The sequence below is a fragment of the Podarcis filfolensis genome, assembly GCF_964270895.1.
Source record: "Podarcis filfolensis genome assembly, chromosome: 11".
Lineage (NCBI taxonomy): Eukaryota > Metazoa > Chordata > Lepidosauria > Squamata > Lacertidae > Podarcis > Podarcis filfolensis.
This window is the reverse complement of record NC_139613.1, coordinates 46039798-46058739: the sequence shown is the minus strand read 5'-3', so window position 1 is coordinate 46058739 and position 18942 is coordinate 46039798. Positions and strand designations below refer to the sequence as shown.

Below are 18942 nucleotides of genomic sequence, written 5' to 3'. Positions count from 1 at the left end.
AATGTTTCACTGCTAACTCTTAAATAGCAGGCCCTAGAGCACCCAGAAGAGGCAACGCACATGTGGAGCAGTTAGTAAGTTAAGTGTGTAAGACAAAAGATGAGTTAAGTAGAAGTGTATAATTTATTCAGGAAGGCAAGCCATGTGGATACCAGATTCACAATTAGCTATTTTCATTAAAAGGCTACCACAGGACTTAAGACACCTGTAAACAAGTAACGGAAGCAACACATCACTGTGCCATTTCTCTGGAGTAGCTACTGTTGACCCAAGTCATATAAAAGGCACTTCATAGAAGTAGTTAAGTGTGAATCTTGGTGCCCACACAATTCAGCCTCCCAGGGAGAAAAATCACACCACCAGCATGATGAATGAACTGTTCCTGAGAGGTTTTTTTCTTTGTAGAAAATGTTTGCACAGTGCTTAGTCATTGGAGTAGGCAGTGTTGTGTCTGTAAACTGTTCATGAAGAAATTGGTCAGTAGCAGTAAGTTACTTTGAAAGAAATCGTAAGGTGGCTCTGTAGACGAGAAAGACAGAACTCCATGCAACTTCACAATCCATGCCTTTGTGCACACATACATGTAAACATGCAGAGCACAGCTACTCCTGATGAACTCCTCACAGAAACATTGTCAGGGATCTAGTCTCACATAACAAAGTGCCACCTTTTTATACAAAGCAACAGAGAAGCTGACATTTATCATTCAAATTTTTTATTTCCATTATTTCAGTAATCCTAAGGAAGCATCTGTCTGACCAAGTCTACACTACACAATGCTATTTAGTCTTTGGCACAGCAGAATTTCAAGGCCTAGTATGTGAGATGGTGGCAGTAACCGTATAGGTGACCTGGGCCCCTCTCAGCTACATAGCTTAGCAACAACCACCTCACCTCTCCCAGCAATAAGCATCAGGGCATAAGTTAGTTCCAAAATCAAGACTGCCAGATATGAAATCGACCACATATTAATAGTACTTTCATCTTAATGCCCTCCAAGTCAGAGCCTTTTATCAGCACCAGGAGTGCATTGATTTTATTCCATTGCAGAGATCAACATTAGCCTCAATTCCTGCTGTTGTTTCACTCTCAGTTTGTAGCGTTGCTCCAATAAAAAGCTACTGTAGCTACCATGATTAATCTAGAACAAGAGAGTAGGTTCCAAAGGCAGAACTTCCACGCATGTGGAAATGTGCACATTTCCTCTTCTAGACAACTAGCTCTAGCTATCAAAATGGTTTCTGGTTTTGCTGCCTTTCATATTTCAGTGTTTATTTCACAAAATTTATATGCCACTTAGTTTTAGTAAAATCTCTAAGCGGTTTACAAGAAATATTAAAATTAGCAATAAGAACAATTCAAAACCATTTTAAAAATCATTCAAATCAACAGAAAAAGATTAAAACACAACTGCATGTCTGGATAGGCTTGCCTAAAGAAAATTGTTTTAAGCAAAACAGTACAGGCAAGGTGCCACCAGAAAATATCAATTTCTTACAACTGTAGAATGAGTATTATGTGACACCTGTAACAGTGCCAGTTCTGAAGATAAAAGTGGTCAAGTGGGCACATGTGGGGTTAGGTGATCCAGCAAGTAAACTGGTCCCAAGCTATTAAGGGCTTTATATACCCATACTAATGTAACTTGGCCTGGTAACAAATTGGAAACCGGTGCAGATCTCTGAAGGTGTTATATGTTGAAAGGGACTTACTCATGTGAGCAGCCAGGCTGTAGCAACTCTATCTGCCATTTCCAGGTCAAGAGCAAGAGAAGTCCCACTGAGAGTTCACCGGAGTAATCCAATATTGAAGTTACCAGTGCCTGAACTGCTGTAGTTTATGGTTGGGTTTTATGCTACAGAGTACTCTTTTTAAGTGCTGTAAGAAGCACTGAGGCGCAGATGAAAACGGTTCACAAATAATAAATTAGTTTTGAAAACTATTTCTTTCATACTACACTTAAAAGCATTCGGCCGCTTTCTAAAAGCAGCCTATTTAAAAAAAACCTCACAGTACGCACTGTATATCACTGACACAGCACAATAAGCTGGAAACAAACTTACTTTCCCTGGCCTTCTTAGTTTAAAGTTCAGGGACAGGAAGCATTGTCCAACAAAACAGCAACGCTTCATTTTGTGTCAGATTGTTCCCTGTATGTTTTTCACCAAGTGCACAGTGGTAACAAGGCCAGGACTGGAAAGAGAAATCCCTTACTGCTGACAAATCAAAGGAAGCATGTTGCCTTACAAACATTAACAAGCTAAACTGTACCTATGCAGAGATTTCAACTCCTGAGGAATATTAGCTACAGACTTCATAGGCTGGTTATCAAAATAAAGGTGCTTTGAAGACAGAAGTCAAGTGTGCTACACATATTGATGCAGGAGACAAGAGTAAAAGAGGCAGGATGCAAGTTAAATAAAATAAGGCTACAGGCTTATAAGCATATATGGTACTCACCATCTACTAGCTATTGTGTACCAACATGGTCTTTCAGTATAGTCTTATAAATGTCTACTCAGAGGTAAGCGCCATTGAAGTCAGTGGGACCCCAGTTAAGTGTGGGCAGGATTGCAGCCTCAGGCATTCAGACTTTGCAAGGTCCATTCACAGTGTTATTTTCCTAGAAAAAGAGGTGCTGGAACTCACCTCGAACACCTCCCTCATTCTCTTAGAATGGCAATGGCGCCCACCTGAGAGGTGCCAGAAGTTGGAGTTCTGGCTGGGGGAAAAAAGCCCTGCCCATATATACCACCCAACAACACTATTGAAACCAGTGAAACGAAAGCTTCTGGGAGGAAGAGTTACAGCCATATTTAAAGTCTTGGGGGGAAGAGCGGTTTCAGTCTAGCAGGGTTTTCCAAACTTGGGTTTGTTTTGGAGACTACCATTCCCATCATCCCTGACCCCTGGGGGTCTTGCAAAGCTGGGGGATGATGGGAGTCGCAGCCCAAAAAGCAGCTGGAAACCCAAGTTTTGGGAAAAACCCGGTCCAGAAGCTCGCCTTGTAGAGCAGAAAATGCAAGGGGGGGGGGAACGCAGCCTTCAGAGCTGACGTGACAAGACTTCACTGGGCAGGGAAAGAGGAAGGCGCGGGTGACTCTGGAGGGGCAGAAACGCAGGGCCAGATGGGGAAGGGAAGCGGCCCGCGCAACGTCAAGCGCAGGTGGAAGGAAGCATCCTGGCGCTGGGGAGGCAGGTGGGCGGAAGCGCCTCGCTGGCCAGGGACCCGGGTCAAGGTGGCCTTTGGGGCCGCTGCCCCTGCGCTGAGGGGACGGAGCGGGAGGGCGAGGAAGGCGCAGAGGGGCTGGGCAGCAACGGCATTGCCTCCCCGGCCGCCAGCTCCCTCCGAAGGGCGCGCCTTACCTCCAGGGTGGAGACGGTGCTGGTGAAGAGGTCCTCGCCGTCCTCCAGCTCCTCGAACTCGGTCTGCCGGCCGTCCCCGAGAGGAGGGGGCTCCCTTTCCGCCGCCATCTTTGCCCACCCCCCTGTCCCCGCCGCCCCGTGCGAGCAGAGGCGCGAGATTTCCGGCAGCTGCCGACGGTCACGTGACGGACTGCCTTCCCCGCCCCTTTATCCTGGCCTCCCTTCCCTCAGTCGCCCCGCCCGGGTGTCACGTGACGGCAAAGAAACCAGGCGGTCCTTCCGTCAGTCTCCCCTCCCCCGTGGGCGGAGTCAGGGGTGGTGGGCGGGGAGGGAGGCGGAGGAGCGGCGGAGAGGGGGAGGGAGAGGGGAAGGGAGGACGGGAGGGGAAGGGGGAGGGAGGAAGGAGAGGGAGGGAGAGAGAGAGAGGAGAAGGGAGGACGGGAGGGAAAGGGGGAGGGAGGAAGGAGAGGGAGGGAGAGAGAGAGAGGAGGACGGGAGGGGAAGGGGAGAGGGGAGGGGAGGGGAGGGAGGGGAAGAGAGGAGGACGGGAAGGGGGAGGGGGGAGGAGAGAGGGAGGGAGAGGAGAAGGGAGGACAGGAGGGGAAGGGGGAGAGAGGGGGGAGGAAGGGGAAGAGAGGAGAGGGAGAGGAGAAGGGAGGAGGGGAGGGGAAGGGGGAGGGAGGGGAAGAGAGGAGGGGGAGGGAGGGGGAAGGGGGAGAGAGGGGGGAGGAAGGGGAAGAGAGGAGAGGGAGAGGAGAAGGGAGGATGGGAGGGGAAGGGGAGAGGGGAAGGGGGAGGGAGGGGAAGAGAGGAGAGGAGGACGGGGAGGGGGGAGGGGAGAGAGGGGGGAGGGAGGGGAAGAGAGGAGAGGAGGACGGGGAGGGGGAAGGGGAGAGAGGGGGGAGGGAGGGGAAAGGGGGAGGGGGAGGGGAGGATGGGAGGGGGAGGGGGAGGGAGGGGAAGAGAGGAGAGGGAGGGAGAGGAGAAGGGACAAGGGGAGGGGAGGGAGGGGGGAGGGAGGGGAAGAGAGGAGAGGAGGACGGGGAGGGGGAAGGGGAGAGAGGGGGGAGAGAGGAGAGGGAGGGAGGGAGAGGAGAAGGGACAAGGGGAGGGGAAGGGGGAGAGAGGGGGGAGGGAGGGGAAGAGAGGAGGGAGAGGGAGGAGAGGGGGGAGCTGATGGAGGCATCCCTTTCTCCTGCTCTTCCCCACCTTTTTTGCAAGCAATGAGGAAAGGGAAGAAGTGACGGGGGCTCGATGGCATCCTGTTGATTACTCATCCCAGGGAGGAGCCCCTTGCTTTCTGCTGCGTAGAAGCTGCTGAAATTCTAATCATTTAAGTGTATCTTAACACTTGTGCAGGGACCTTATTCCAGGCTTCCTCAACCTCGGCCCTCCAGATGTTTTGAGACTACAATTCCCATCATCCCTGACCACTGGTCCTGCCAGCTAGAGAGAACATGGGAGTTGTAGGCCAAAAACATCTGGAGGGCCAAGTTTGAGGAAGCCTACCTCTGTTCCACCTGGCCGCTCTTCTTTCAGAACAGTGTAAACCCCTAGAATTGCTTAAAGACTGGATTATTGCCATGCACTCTATGGGGGCTTCCCTTTCACTCTGTATTTAGTGCAGGGACGAGACTTGTCAGCACGTAACCCCTGTGCTCGGAGATGCACTGGTTTTCAATTTGCTACTGGACCATATTGAAGCTGTTACCAGTAGTATATAGGCTACAGGTGAGCTCCCATTGCTCTGTGTCAGCTCCTGCCAACTTAGCAGTTCGAAAGCACACCAGTGCAAGTAGATAAATAGGTACTGCTGCAGTGGGAAGGTAAATGGCATTTCCTTGTGCTCTGGCTTGCGTCACATTGTGTGCCAGAAGCAGGTTACCCACGCTGGCCACATGGCCTGGAAAGCTGTCTGTGGACAAATGCCAGCTCCCTCGGCCTGAAAGCGAGATGAGCGCCACAACCCCATAGTCACCTTTGACTGGACTTAACCAACCAGGGGTCCTTTACTTTTACCTTGTAAAGGGTCCCAAAGGGTCATTTAGTCCAACGCATGGTAATATAAAGCCCTTGACAATTTGGGACCAGTTTGCCTGAGAAACAGCTTCATTCCATGTGTGTCCACTCAGCCACTTTGATCTGCAGAACTGCCACTATTACAGGGGCCACATCATACCTGCTTTCCATTTGTAAGAAATCAATCGCTTAGAGTGGCAGTACCTACACATCGGAGCTTCCTTCCTATTGACATCAGGCAGCCGCCTTTTTTTAATGTCTTCTAAAAACATTTTTGTTTTGTCAAGTCTTTCCAGATAAGTAAAACGTTGATGTACGTGTTGATCTGTTTTTACTTTATTGCTGATTTTTTTGAATGTTTCTAGTTGATGTTATTGTTAATTTTATTGCTTCATTCTCTTTGTAAACAGCGTTGAGGTTCTTAATTTCTTTTTAAAATTACAATGGTGTATGCTTATTATGAAATAATAAATAATAGGAGCGGGGATAAGTCTGTTTAGGATGGCAATGTGATAAATCTTACACATAGTTATGTGTTGCCACTCCTTCCCTCCAACTTCTCTCTGAAAGGCAATGAGACCCATTGTGAACTGTCATAACAGGAGTTGGGAGGTTCTGTGACAAATACTCCATTTCCCTGAAATATTTTTCCTTTGCAAAAAAAAAAAAAAAAAAAAAGGCTGTGTGTGATTTTCTGCTGCTTTATGGATAGAGGGAGATGAACTTCTCTGAAATTTCCAGGAGGTGTTTTCCATTATTCACTGGGAAGTGTTGCCAGCAGGAAGCTGTGGAGAGACTTCTGTTAAATTTTCTCTCTCTCTCTCTCTCTCTCTCTCTCTGGAAAACCATGGCCCTCTAATGAGGTTAAGTGCATATTTTTATTTATTTATGACCATACCCATACAGTGGTACCTCGGGTTACATACACTTCAGGTTACATACGCTTCAGGTTACACACTCCACTAAACCAGAAATAGTGCTTCAGGTTAAGAACTTTGCTTCAGGATGAGAACAGAAATCATGCTCCAGCTGCGCAGCGGCAGCAGGAGGCCCCATTAGCTAAAGTGGTGCTTCAGGTTAAGAACAGTTTCGAGTTAAGTACGGACCTCCGGAACGAATTAAGTACTTAACCCGAGGTACCACTGTACTGCTTTGTATATAAAATATCTCCAAGCAGTGTAAAGGTAAAGGTACCCCTGCCCATACGGGCCAGTCGTGTCCGACTCTGGGGTTGTTTGTCCATCTCACTTAAGAGGCCGGGGGCCAGTGCTGTCTGAAGACACTTCCGGGTCACATGGCCAGCGTGACAAGCTGCATCTGGCGAGCCAGCGCAGCACACGGAAACGCCGTTTACCTTCCCGCTATAAAGCGGTCCCTATTTATCTACTTGCACTTAAGAGTGCTTTCAAACTGCTAGGTTGGCAGGCGCTGGGACCGAATGATGGGAGCGCACCCCGCCGCGGGGATTTGAACCGCCGACCTGACGATCGGCAAGTCCTAGGCGCTGAGATTTTACCCACAGCGCCACCCGCGTCCCAACCCAAGCAGTGTACAGCAAACTAAAAACACAAAGATACAATAAAATCATCAATACAGTGCTAATGATATTGTACTTCTCGTTCTAATACACTATCCCAGTCCATGTTTCTCAGCTTCCTAGCTCTTGCGAAGAGTCCACCCTGGCTTTCGAACAGGGCCCAAGCAATCTCCCAGGTCACCCCAAAATCTCTCACAAGAGAGAACCAAAGATTTCACCCATGCTTCCTGCAACACCATGCTCACAAAACAGGAGAGTTAAATTTTTTCAGAAATTGCTATTGAGGGCCAAGGCTAAACAATGCACAGGATTCTGATAGACAGCAGGGGGCTAATTAACAAACTTTAGTGCAGGACATGTGTGACACTTTCAGGTCTGGCGAAGTGTTTCTTTTCTTTCTAAAATCTCATCTTTCCGATCTTGCTCATTTCAGAGGACGTATACCAGGCCTCAGGCTGGTCCCAGTGGAAGTGCGAAGGGCTATAGTAATTTCTTAATCAATTATAGCACATGCTTTATGAGAGAGGGGTGAGCTGTTAGAAGATTTTTTTTTTTGACAGTACGTCAATGAATCACACATTTGTTTTCGCTACTTTCTTGCTTGTTAAAATGCTGAATTAAATTACTGCAGATCGTAAAAATGGTCTGTCTAGGTAAAGATTTACAGGTTCTGCGGTGGTCTCAAAATTTGTGCCGTCACAGTTTCTTGCATTTTAACATTTCACATCAGATTCGATACAGCTTGTTTCTTTCAACTGAAGGGATGGCAAAGCCATTTACTGTGAAGACAGGAAGGGCAGTCCAGTTGGTAATCCAGACAGTAAAAAACCCTGAATCCCTTTTAGTTCTTCCCACACCCAAAACAGCTTTAAAGACGCCCAGCGCAAACATCCCTGGACCTGTTTATCTGCAATTTGATTGGATTCTTATCCAGGGGCGCCACTCTCCTGTCTGCAGTATTCAGACCATTGCCCACAAAACCCTGAGCCATGACCTCTTCCCTTGACTGTGATTAGAAGTCCAGGAAAAATTGGGAGCATTGAGGCAGGACCAGAAAGGAAACCGATTCTGAGGTTATGCTTCCTGCTAGGATGCGAAGGCAGATAAGACTCTGGACTCAGCTACGTTAGTCAAAAAACAACGTTCTGAATTTGTTATAAACATGCAACGTCAGATGGCGCCAGAGAGCAAATAAATGTTCTAAGCGATTTTTAAATAGCGTCCGTCCCCTCTTATGTTATATGAACCTACCCGGACCCTGAGATCATCTTCTGAGACCCTCCTTTGTGTGCCTCCTTCTTGATAGGCCTGAATGTGGCAACATGAGAACGGGGCCTTCTCTGCAGTGGCTCCTTGTCTGTGGAATGCTCTCCCCAGGAAAGTTTGCCTGGTGCCTGCATTATACACTTTTAGGCACCGGGCAAAAATGTTCCTTTTTCACCAGGCCTTTGGTTGATTTGACTGTGCCCTTTTAAACTGTGGCGGATTTTTTTTGGGGGGGTTATTGGGTTGTTTTTATTTTGATTATGTATATTGTGGTTTTATATTCTGATTTTATTTTGTGAACCACCCTGAGACCTATGGTTATAAGGTGGTATATAAACAACAACAACAACAACAACAACAACAATAGTAATACTTGGAATACCTGTACTACTAATTCAATAAATAATGATGATGATGATGGGGACTGTAGTTCAAAAAGAGCTGGAGACCCAAGTTTAGGAAACACTGGCCTCCACTGAGTGGCAGCAGGCAGGGTTTTCCACTAGCACCATGTGGGGATTACAGGGATTGAAGATGGGATCTTTTGCTTGCAGACCTCAGGCTCCTTAGTGCCTTGCAGCCCAATTAATAAAAATCTCATTTATTAGCCACTAAGGCCAATCCTTTTCGTGGGAAATGTTTAGGGGGTAAAACCTCAGAAAGTGAGGGATAGGTGTTTCTCATAGTATTGCTATGTCTTTTTTACATCTTGAAACCACCGCGGCTTGGCTCAGGCTGAAACTGCCTCAAAATCGGAATATGTGTGTGTCCTCGACTTTTTTTAACGGAACAGGATCTGCTCCTTTAACAACTGTGTATCAGCCGGAAATCAAACAGCCAAGCTTTTTGATGCATTGTGATGCAATGAAAGGAAATCTGGACTTGCTCATAAAAAGGGGGTTGTGTGGCAGTTTTGGAAGTTTCAGGGGTAGAAGATGGCAGCATCTTCGTTCCACTGCCCCATCAGGGAAGGTTTATTTGCAAGAAGTCGCCCAAACAGAATTAGGACTCCGAGCTTGAAGAGAAAAGAGTGGTAATGATTGGAGATCAATGCGCCATTGACCACATATCCTCCCATCTTACAAAACTTGGCTCAAAGCAAGTGCTTCAGTGCCATTATCCACCCCACCCAGGCACCAGCTTTGAGAGGTGAGGGAAGGAGGGAGAAAAGCAGGTGAGAAAAGAAGGGGTTCCATCCAGTGTTTTTTTCTGGGGGTACACAGGGTACTCATACCCCTAAACATTTTATGAATCTAACAGGAGAAAAAACTAAAAAAAATAATTTCTTCTCTAGCACAGTGAATAATCAGCTCCGTTGAATAGCATGGTGAATCGTCAGTTCAGTTGCTACCACTGATGGTGGCCTCATTTCCTTTTCCCGGTGTTTCCTCAGATGGAAGCGAGCGTTTAATGTGTGAAGCAGTGTGGAATGTGGATGTGTGGTGTTTTACTGATGAAAGTTTGGCCTCATTGAGGGGCAGTATTTCAATACAGTGGTACCTCGGGTTACAGACGCTTCAGGTTACAGACTCTGCTAACCCAGAAATAGTACCTTGGGTTAAGAACTTTGCTTCAGGATGAGAACAGAAATCGTGCGGTGGCAGCAGGAGGCCCCATATAGTGGTACCTCAGGTTAATAACAGTTTCAGATTAAGAACGGACCTCCAGAATGAATTAAGTTCTTAACCTGGGGTACCACTGTATGACTAATGCATGTTCTTTGTACAGTGGTACCTCATTCGTTCCAGACGTCTGTTCTTAACCTGAAACTGTTCTTAACCTGAAGCACCACTTTAGCTAATAGGGCCTCCCGCTGCTGCCGCGCAATTTCTGTTCTCATCCTGAAGCAAAGTTCTTAACCCAAGGTACTATTTCCGGGTTAGCGGAGTCTGTAACCTGAAGTGTATGTAACCTGAAGCGTATGTAACCCGAGGTACCACTGTACTTTTGTCCATTTACTGTATTTATTTTCCCTAATTTGAACTATTAAATGGTGATTTTCTTGAGTCAAAATGAAAGTACCCCTAAACATTATTTTAAAGAAAAAAAAGCACTGGTTCCATCTATCACTGGTTCCAGCACTACTCACCAATTTCTGTGGTCCCCAATTTGGTTTTCCTGTGAATCAGCCCTTCAGAAAAACATGGTTCCACCCATGGATTGAAGAAGAGAAATACGCAGGAGGAATTCTCTTTCCATTACCATACCTTCAAAACTGGTCTCCTTCCAGTACCTCTAAAATTTGTTACCACATTACTAATTGTATGCTGCTCTAACCCAACACATTAGGTTTTTTTTATAAATGTAAACAAGTGCCTTCCCCAGTCAAGGCTAGTCCTTTCATGAAGCAGGTGAAGTGGCTCACTTCAGATATCATCGTAGGTGGGGAAGAGATGGATCAATGTCCAAATGGTGCAAAAAGTCTTTAAAGCAAGCAAGGGAAAACCCCAAACAAAAATAAAATACATTTTCATAAAGTCCTGGATGCATGAGAGGAGGTACAAATTGTGCTTTGTTTTAGCCCTGTGGGCTGGTACTTCCTCTAGATGTTCCAGCTACAGGAATCTTCTGCTGGTAGGATCAATTTCTATCTTGGAATAACGTCAAAATATCAATAAGCAAGTGCAGCCAAAAATGTAATTTTTTTTTAAAAAAATGGTATTTATTGATCCAATTTTTTTCTTTACATAACAAAAGAATCAGAATAACCAATGTGAAAAACAGGAAAGAAGATTTATCGCACAACCTGAGACTGTTGGCACCAACTCTATAAAAGAGCTCTAAAATCCAAATTTTATCAACATTTGCTGTATTTTAATAGCAATAATATCCATGTCAAGCTTTCACAGCAGCTTTTGTTAATGCGAATAAAATATTTTCTTCAACTTTGTAAACTCCCTGCAGTTGTAAGTTTGGTCCCTGTTCTGTCAGATGCTTTGAATGTAATAGGTTTATTTGACTTTAGATAATGATAACAAAAAGAGCCATTTCAGATACCTCTACTTCCAGCCTGTTATTCCAATACTCTCCTTTCCCTTTCCACTCCTCTCATACCATCATTCAGTCAGGCTTCCTTCTTTATTATTTTCTTCCCCAAGAACCCTCCATGTTTCCTCTCTGCTAAAATGTCTGCTTTGCGCTTTTAGGAATTGTACACCTTGTTTCACATTTTAACAGCCACTTTCTTCCAAAAAGGTTGTGTGGAGGGGAGGTGGCTTCTAGAGTGATATATGGACTCAGCTAAACAGCTGCAAATAAAACGTTTTTAGTGTGTTTTAAGTGCTAAGGACGTGGGTGGCGCTGTGGTCTAAACCGCAGAGCCTAGGGCTTGCTGATCAGAAGGTCGGCAGTTTGAATCCCTGCGACGGGGTGAGTTCCCATTGTTCGGTCCCAGCTCCTGCCAACCTAGCAGTTCGAAAGCATGTCAAAGTACAAGTAGATAAATAGGTACCACTCCAGTGGGAAGGTAAACGGTGTTTCTGTGCGCTGCTCTGGTTCGTCAGAAGCGGCTTAGTCATGCTGGCCACATGACCTGGAAGCTGTCTGCGGACTAACGCTGGCTCCCTCGGCCTATAGAGCAAGATGAGTGTGCAATCCCAGAGTCATCCGTGACTGGACCTAACGTCAGGGGTACCTTTACCTTTTTAAGTGCAATATACAATGTGACACTAGATGGTGATGGTGAGCCTTATGGAAAATTCAGTGCATTTTTTTTAATGCTAAAAAAAAGCATGTTCAGAACGTTTTTTTATATGTGTGTACATTCCACCCAAGTGTCTTTCAATCAGTACACAGGCCAGTTTCCAGTAGTAGTAGCCAAGTAAATCCATTTTCTGCTAAAAACAGAGCAGGTTTTCCTCTGAGTTCTGTCTAGGGCTGTGTACACACTAACCCATTGGAGCAAAAAAATAAATGTAGTTTTTCTCAGCCTGGAATCATTCATGTTCACCCACAACATGCTGCTTTCAAATTAGATTTATTCTAGATCCTGCCACCTAAAAAGACGGGTGTGGCTACTTGATACCATTTGAAAACCCCTCCCTGTGATTAAATTATCCACCCATTTCCCTCCCTGCACACATATCCCTGCACACATGAATGAAGAAGGAAGTGGTAATTGCGATCTTGGTAAATGCACACCCACAATGCCATTAGAATACACACCCTCTTTACCAGGACTTCCTGCATCTGGTTTAATCTGCTTTCAAATGTAATCAGTCTGTAATGAGCGTTTCTTTTTTGGGAAGGAAACCAGTTTTTCAAGAAGCACTTTTCAGGGCCAAAAAAATGTGGTAGATCTAGATCATGGCTAGGCAAACTAAGGCCCAGGGGCCGGATCTGGCCCATTCGCCTTCTAAATCCGGCCCACGGATGGTCCGGGAATCAGTGTGTTTTTACATGAGTAGAATGTGCCCTTTAATTTAAAATGCATCTCTGGGTTATTTGTGGGGCCTACCTGGTGTTTTCACATGAGTAGAATGTGTGCTTTTATTTAAAATGCATCTTTGGGTTATTTGTGGGGCATAGGAATTCATTTGTTGTTGTTTCTTCAAAATATAGTCCAGCCCCCCAAAAGGTCTGAGGGACAGTGGACCAGCCCCCTGCTGAAAAAGCTTGCTGATCCCTGATCTAGATTGTGTGTAGGCTACATAGGGAAAAGCAAATATTCAGTCTTCATTGATTATAGCATAAAATATGTGTACACAGCCTAGGGGAAAGGACCTTATGTGTAAGAGTGCTCTTATGGCAAACTCATAATTATGGATATCACTCAGTAGACATGGTAGCACATTCTCTGTGTAGAATATATATCTCTCCATTTCACTCTCTTTTTGAAATTCAAAAATAAAAAACCCACAAAAAACCCATAACATCATTATTTCAATCTTAAATTCACTTCACCACATTTTCACATCAGTTCACTGTTGTTGTTTTTAAAGTCATCATGAAAATTCATCAGCATTTTAGTGCAAATTTATCATAATACGGATATTTTTGTATCTGCAACATTTTTCTTTTTTACTACCGTGCGATAAATTTTATGAAAGAAATAATTTTGCCTAATATGAACATTTTTACAAAGAAATGTGCCATAATTACACACACACACACACAATTTCCACACTTTATCCTAGAATATGAATCTTACCTTGGTATTTGAATTTCAATACACATTATTTGACCAAAGAATTGCATTGCAAAATTCAGAGACGTATGAATTTTGGAGCATGCCTGTGTTTCACTTTGCACATTGTTTTGGAAAATGTGGATTTGGTAGGTTTACCTTTAAATGAGCACTGAGCTGAAAATCTCCCCCATTTCCCAGTGACGAGTTGTAGAGTTCTGTTGAACTTTTCAGGGAGTAAACCCAGATTGAAAGCAATGGAAGAATTAAGGAGCCAACTTATGGACTGGTTACAGTATCACCAACTACATATGTTTAAACTAGATAAGAAAAATGGGTTTGCAGACCAAAGCTCACAATTTGAAAGAGAGTTATTACAGAATAAGGGGAAAAAACACATTGTCTAAAATGTATAAATTACAGTGGTACCTCGGGTTCCAGATGCTTCAGGTTACAGACGCTTCAGGTTACAGACTCCGCTAACCCAGAAATAGTACCTTGGGTTAAGAACTTTGCTTCAGGATGAGAATACAAATTGCACGATGGCAGCGCGGCGGCAGCGGGAGGCCCCATTAGCTAAAGTGGTACCTCAGGTTAAGAACAGTTTCAGGTTAAGAACGGACCTCAGGAACAAATTAAGTTCTTAACCTGAGGTACCACTGTACTTACATCCAGCCCAGTGCATTGGCTGTCAGCTCCCCCCTGAGTCTCAGTGTTGTAGTATTCAGTAGTTTGACAATGACCATGCACCCCAACATTCAAGGGAAAATGGGTCAGGGACCTTTTTCATGGAAAGGATCTGCACAAATATTGTGTAGGGGTGGATGGGAGTATGTGTCACTTTCATATCTGTGTTCTCCTGTGCTTATATTTCCTATCTGGTTTTGCCCTAAAGCAGATGGACCTTCATCATTCTTAATCAGCAAGGCTCCTTAGGACTGTTCATCTACATCTTACAGAAAAAGCTAGGGGGGATTATCAGAAGCAGCCGCCTCGCTTTACTCCCCTCCAGGCTCTCAACAGCACTCTTCACGTATTTGATTACATGTTAGCAATTAGTGGGGATGGAGTTATTTTTCAGCTTGCCTGTCTGAGGGAGGATGACTGCCTCGTTACAAATCCTTTTTTATTTTTGTTTTTAATGATGCTCAGGAGCTTGCAGGATTTAACACCTCACTCTTTGGGAATTGAAAAAGTCAAAATATTTCATCGTATTGTAGCTAAATATTTCTGGCTGCATCTCTCAACGACCTTTACAGAACAAGAAGAACAGGCATCAGCAACTTGGCACATCCCAGATGTTTCAGACTACAGATCCCAGAAGTTCACACCAGCAGAGCTGACTCGGGCTGATGGGAGTTACTTCCCAAGGGCACCAGGTTGGGGGAAGCTGAAACACGGAAACACTGGACAACCTCCAAGAGACACTTTCTGCTTCAAGATCCAGCCGACAGTGGCCACCAGAATGTATTTTACATCACACAGAAGTAACCAGGAACCTTTTCACACATTATTGTGGGCTTTGAACAAGTCCCAATAGGGAATATTTTTATGAGAGGTTAGTTTATAGACTTCTGAAGGAGTGCCAACACCATGACTAAAAGCTAAAAAAAATAGTATTAGCACTGACAACTGGGAAACACTAGCCTGTGAGCACTCCAACTGGAGAACAGCCTTTACCAAAGGTGTCATGAGCTTTGAAGACACTCAAACTCAGGACAAAAGGGAGAAACGTGCTAAGAGGAAGGCACGCTTGGCAAACCCTCACCATGATCAACTCCCACCCAGAATCCTATGTCCCCACTGTGGAAGGATGTGTGGATCCAGAATTGGCCTCCACAGTCACTTACGGACTCACTGTTAAGACTGTATTTATGGAAGACAGTCTTACTTGGCTACGAGTGATTGACAAAGAAGAAGATAATGAAACAGATAAATAAATCTTTCTGGGGTCCACTCCAGATTCAAACTACAGCCTCTAAATGGTACCATTACAATCCTTTATGCAGTACATAGACCTCTTATTCAGTTTTAGGAATTTCCCCTAATTAGTCTTTATAAAATCCATAGAAATAAGTCTATGCTAGTCTGAAAGCAGATAAGAACTTGAGCTTTCTGACCTAAAGTACCTGGAGTCACGGTAGAGTGAAATAAATTGCCAGGTCATTGCCTCCTGCCTGTTTCGGTCTGCCTTCATATGCAATAAATGATGTGATTATAGTAAAGCAGTTAGAAATTCGGGAGTTGCTGTTGGCAAGCAGGGTCTCTGCCCCTGCCCACACACCCCTTTCTCTTCTGAACATGAGTGCAATGGCTGTGAGCCAGGTGAGGCATTCTCTCATTTTCTATGCACTGGGAACAGAATAAGCCTGGTTGAAAGTAGCCATGTCTGGAATGTATCTTGTCACAGCACAGTAATTACGTGAGAGGTAGGAGCAGCTAGTTGCACCATTTAATTTGCACGAGGACCTCATGTTGCCATCTTTTCTGGACAGAAAAAGCAGGCGCGAGAACAAATAAGCAACGCTGAATGTCGACTGGCAAGCATTGCTCCTGGGCAACCTCCATTTTCTTCAAGAGGGCTTGCATGAGATCCCAGGTCCCACTGAAAACATGGGAGACTATGTAGACTTGTCATGGACAAATTTAATGTTATTTCGAATTCATTTTTTAAAATACCGTATTAGGTTAAGGTCTGGTTAACTACAGTAACAACCCCGTTGTTTGTGATGTACACAATATCTTCTTCTTCTTGTTGTTGTTGTTCTACATGGGCACTATTTCTTGTTATCTTACTCTGTGCACTTGTAATTTTGTACTTTTATTTTTCAACAAAGAATATAAAATAAAATAAATGGATATTGGACACCAACAATCTCTTAGTATTCACAGCCTTTATTTGCTTCTGATTTTACAGCGGGGTGATGACCGTGGGTTGGTTCCTTATTTGTTCTTGGGGAAGTTCCATGATGTTCCATTAGAAGCAGAGGAGATGGTTTCCCCCAGTTTCTCCCTGCAATGCCCTTTCTATAGATTCTTTGGAGAGGTGAGGAGGCAGCTGGAGATGGGAGTGGAACTCAGTGGAACTCCTCAGTATTATCCAAAGTTACCCTTTTCAGTAACCTCTTGCCTCCTTAGAAACTGTATCATGACTTTTAATTTTTTCTTTTATGGCTGGAACAAATGGGCGACCAATTTTATATTTTCTCACCTGTGACTGAACTTCTCTCATGAGAAAGGACTGATGCTGGCTTACTGCTGGACTACCCTGAACAGATAACCACACCCCAAATTTTGTAGCAACGCAACATAAAAGAAAGAGGGGTTCCTTACACTGAGGGAAGATGGGGAGGATATTCACAGGTGTTTATTTAAGTTTATTTCTAGATGCTTGCTGGCATCCACATAATAAATCCATGTGCTTATTTCGTTGTTGGTTATAGGGAGGCAGTCACTGTCTGGTCTTAATTTTGATATTAGCGGTGACATCTTATACATATCTGCTCAACTCAGACCCACACAACACATTTAAAGCACTCTTATGCCTCTTTAACAGACATAACTTCCCCCAAAGAATCCTGGGAACTGTAGTTAACAAACTACAGTTGTTAAAGTGGTATAATTGTGCTTTAAGTGTTTGGTGTGGCTATAAACCTCATTAAGTTCAAAGCATCAGTTGTAGAGGAGGAAGGGACCAGGGGGCTTATTCCCAGGAAGTGAGTATAGGACTGTGGTTGAACTAGAACCTAACTAGTGCCGCTCTGATGAAATGGCTGATTGATTCACTGAGCAAGTGAGTTCAAGTGAAGAAAATCCAAGCAACTGAGCTCTTCAGACCAGGGCTAGTTATATGGCTAGATTCCGCGCAACATTGTGGAGGCTTGTCTCATCTCATCATCAGAGCGTGACATCACAAATGCAACATGCATGATGTCACGCACATCAGGAGCAGGCCTGCCACCGTCATAGGTAGACTAACTCTAAAGTTAGACTAACTCTATAGGTAGACTAACCATCATAGGTAGGCCTGACAATGCCCTTGGCCACCGCAGGGAGGCCCAGGCCCTCAAGACCGAGGGGACTTAGCCCTGTCCCCACATATTTGGGGGTTGGCCAGCCCCACAGAGTGTGTGCCCATGGTTCCATCAGTGCAAGGATTTCCATTTGTGCAACAGAACTTCCTCTACTCTCCCCATGTGTCCCCCCCCCCCACTGTTCCAGAGGGTTGAGAGAAAATCTAGAGAAGAATTGAGGGGAGAGGCAGTGTGGCGAGAGGAGAGCGAGGTGACATTCTTCTGCACAGCCAGAAATACTTGCGTTAACTGAACTACTTCCTTGGAAAGCAGCTCAGGACTGCAGCACTAATACTATTTTAGTCACTAGGGTCACATGACGGCTATCCCTATGCTACTCAAGTAGGCATTAGTTGACACAAATGTGAGTCTAAGTATACCTTAAAGTGCAAGTCCTGCACACTCCTGGAGCCCTCACATGGAAGGCGCAGGGAAGAATGATCCAATTCCGTGACAATTGTTTGAGGAGATTCCTCTTAGTGGGATTCTACTAAGGGCATGGCACAGGATGCAATAGTAGGAACTTCACCACTATGATGCTTATTCTTTTAAATAATAATAATAATAATAATAATAATAATAATAATAATTAATAAGCATCATCCTCAGCTACAGCTGACTATTAGCATTTCTTCAATTATTATATTCAGGAGGAAATCCCCTCCTCACCAAAAAGGCTATCCACAGTAGCACCATCTGGTGAATTCTGAAAATGGTATCTGTATTTATTGAATTTTCTCTTCCCTGTCAAGGAGAAGCTGACACCATTATCACCCCTTTTCCATGCAGGTAGATGGTGCTGATACAATTAAAACCCTTTATGAAAGAATCCACACGATGGATGTTATGAGAGTCCTGGCAGAAAGCTTCTGCCTGCCTGCCTGTGGTGAATAGCTTCAAGTTAGAATTCAATGCTTCAAAGTCTGTGACAACCCAGAAATGGCTCATTACTGAGGGGCTGATTCTGATGCTGAGCTGTTCCTTGTTCTGACAACAGGGGATAAACTCAGCAGTATCTTAATAAGCTCTGCTGCATACCTGATGGCCACCTATGGTGAGGAACGCCGTGTGGCAGCCTTCTTGCTGAAGGCTGAAGGCATGAAAAGGCACTTATTTGAGTTACATTTCGCCTTGCCAAAGCAACAGCAGGTGATGGGAATGAAGAAAGGAAGAATAACAGGGTGTCTAACAAGACCACCTTTATTTCTCAAATGCAGATTAAAACCTATGCAACACCAATCAATGTGGTTGCTGAACTGAAGGATTTGCCGTACAGAACAAAACTCCCTTCAGAAATGGCACGATATGGTGGCAACTGGGGGCAAAAAGCTATGAAACCTGCATGATGCAACCGAGGCCTGCTTTTGTCAAAGTTAAAATTCTTCTAGGTCACCACCTGGGCGTGATGTTAATTCAAGAACCCCCCCCCCCCCAAAATCTCTGGCTAAAGAATTTGGGTATGAGATTGGCCTGAACTTTGAATGTTAGAATGGTTGGCTCATTTAAGAATCTCTCTGCTTTGAACATATGTTGATAGGTCAATTGGTTAGAGTGTG

General features: G+C 44.7%; 1 protein-coding gene and 2 long non-coding RNA genes across 8 annotated transcripts in view; 1 reads left to right on the top strand and 2 right to left on the bottom strand.

Annotated features, from left to right (window-relative positions):
- SNX2 (sorting nexin 2) overlaps positions 1-3677 on the bottom strand; it is a 28802-nt gene extending 25125 nt beyond the window's left edge. For all 3 annotated transcript variants that reach the window (XM_083576952.1, XM_083576953.1, XM_083576951.1), the window contains exon 1: positions 3367-3677. In XM_083576952.1, the coding sequence (XP_083433078.1) occupies positions 3367-3474 (108 nt within the window). In that variant the 5' untranslated portion in view covers positions 3475-3677. The remainder of the gene's footprint in view (positions 1-3366) is intronic.
- A 12511-nt stretch (positions 3678-16188) lies between these two features.
- On the bottom strand, positions 16189-17885 carry LOC310745170. The gene is made up of 2 exons (XR_014540009.1): positions 17767-17885; positions 16189-16487 (listed from the first exon to the last, which is right to left on the bottom strand). It is a non-coding gene; the product is annotated as an uncharacterized lncRNA (long non-coding RNA).
- LOC310745078 overlaps positions 17292-18942 on the top strand; it is a 40249-nt gene continuing 38598 nt past the window's right edge. For 3 of the 4 annotated variants that reach the window (XR_014539903.1, XR_014539904.1, XR_014539905.1), the window contains exons 1-2: positions 17358-17750; positions 18604-18843. This is a non-coding gene — a long non-coding RNA (uncharacterized lncRNA). Of the gene's footprint in view, positions 17335-17357; positions 17751-18603; positions 18844-18942 lie in introns of those variants that run through there. The other variant, XR_014539906.1, reaches the window with a different exon arrangement.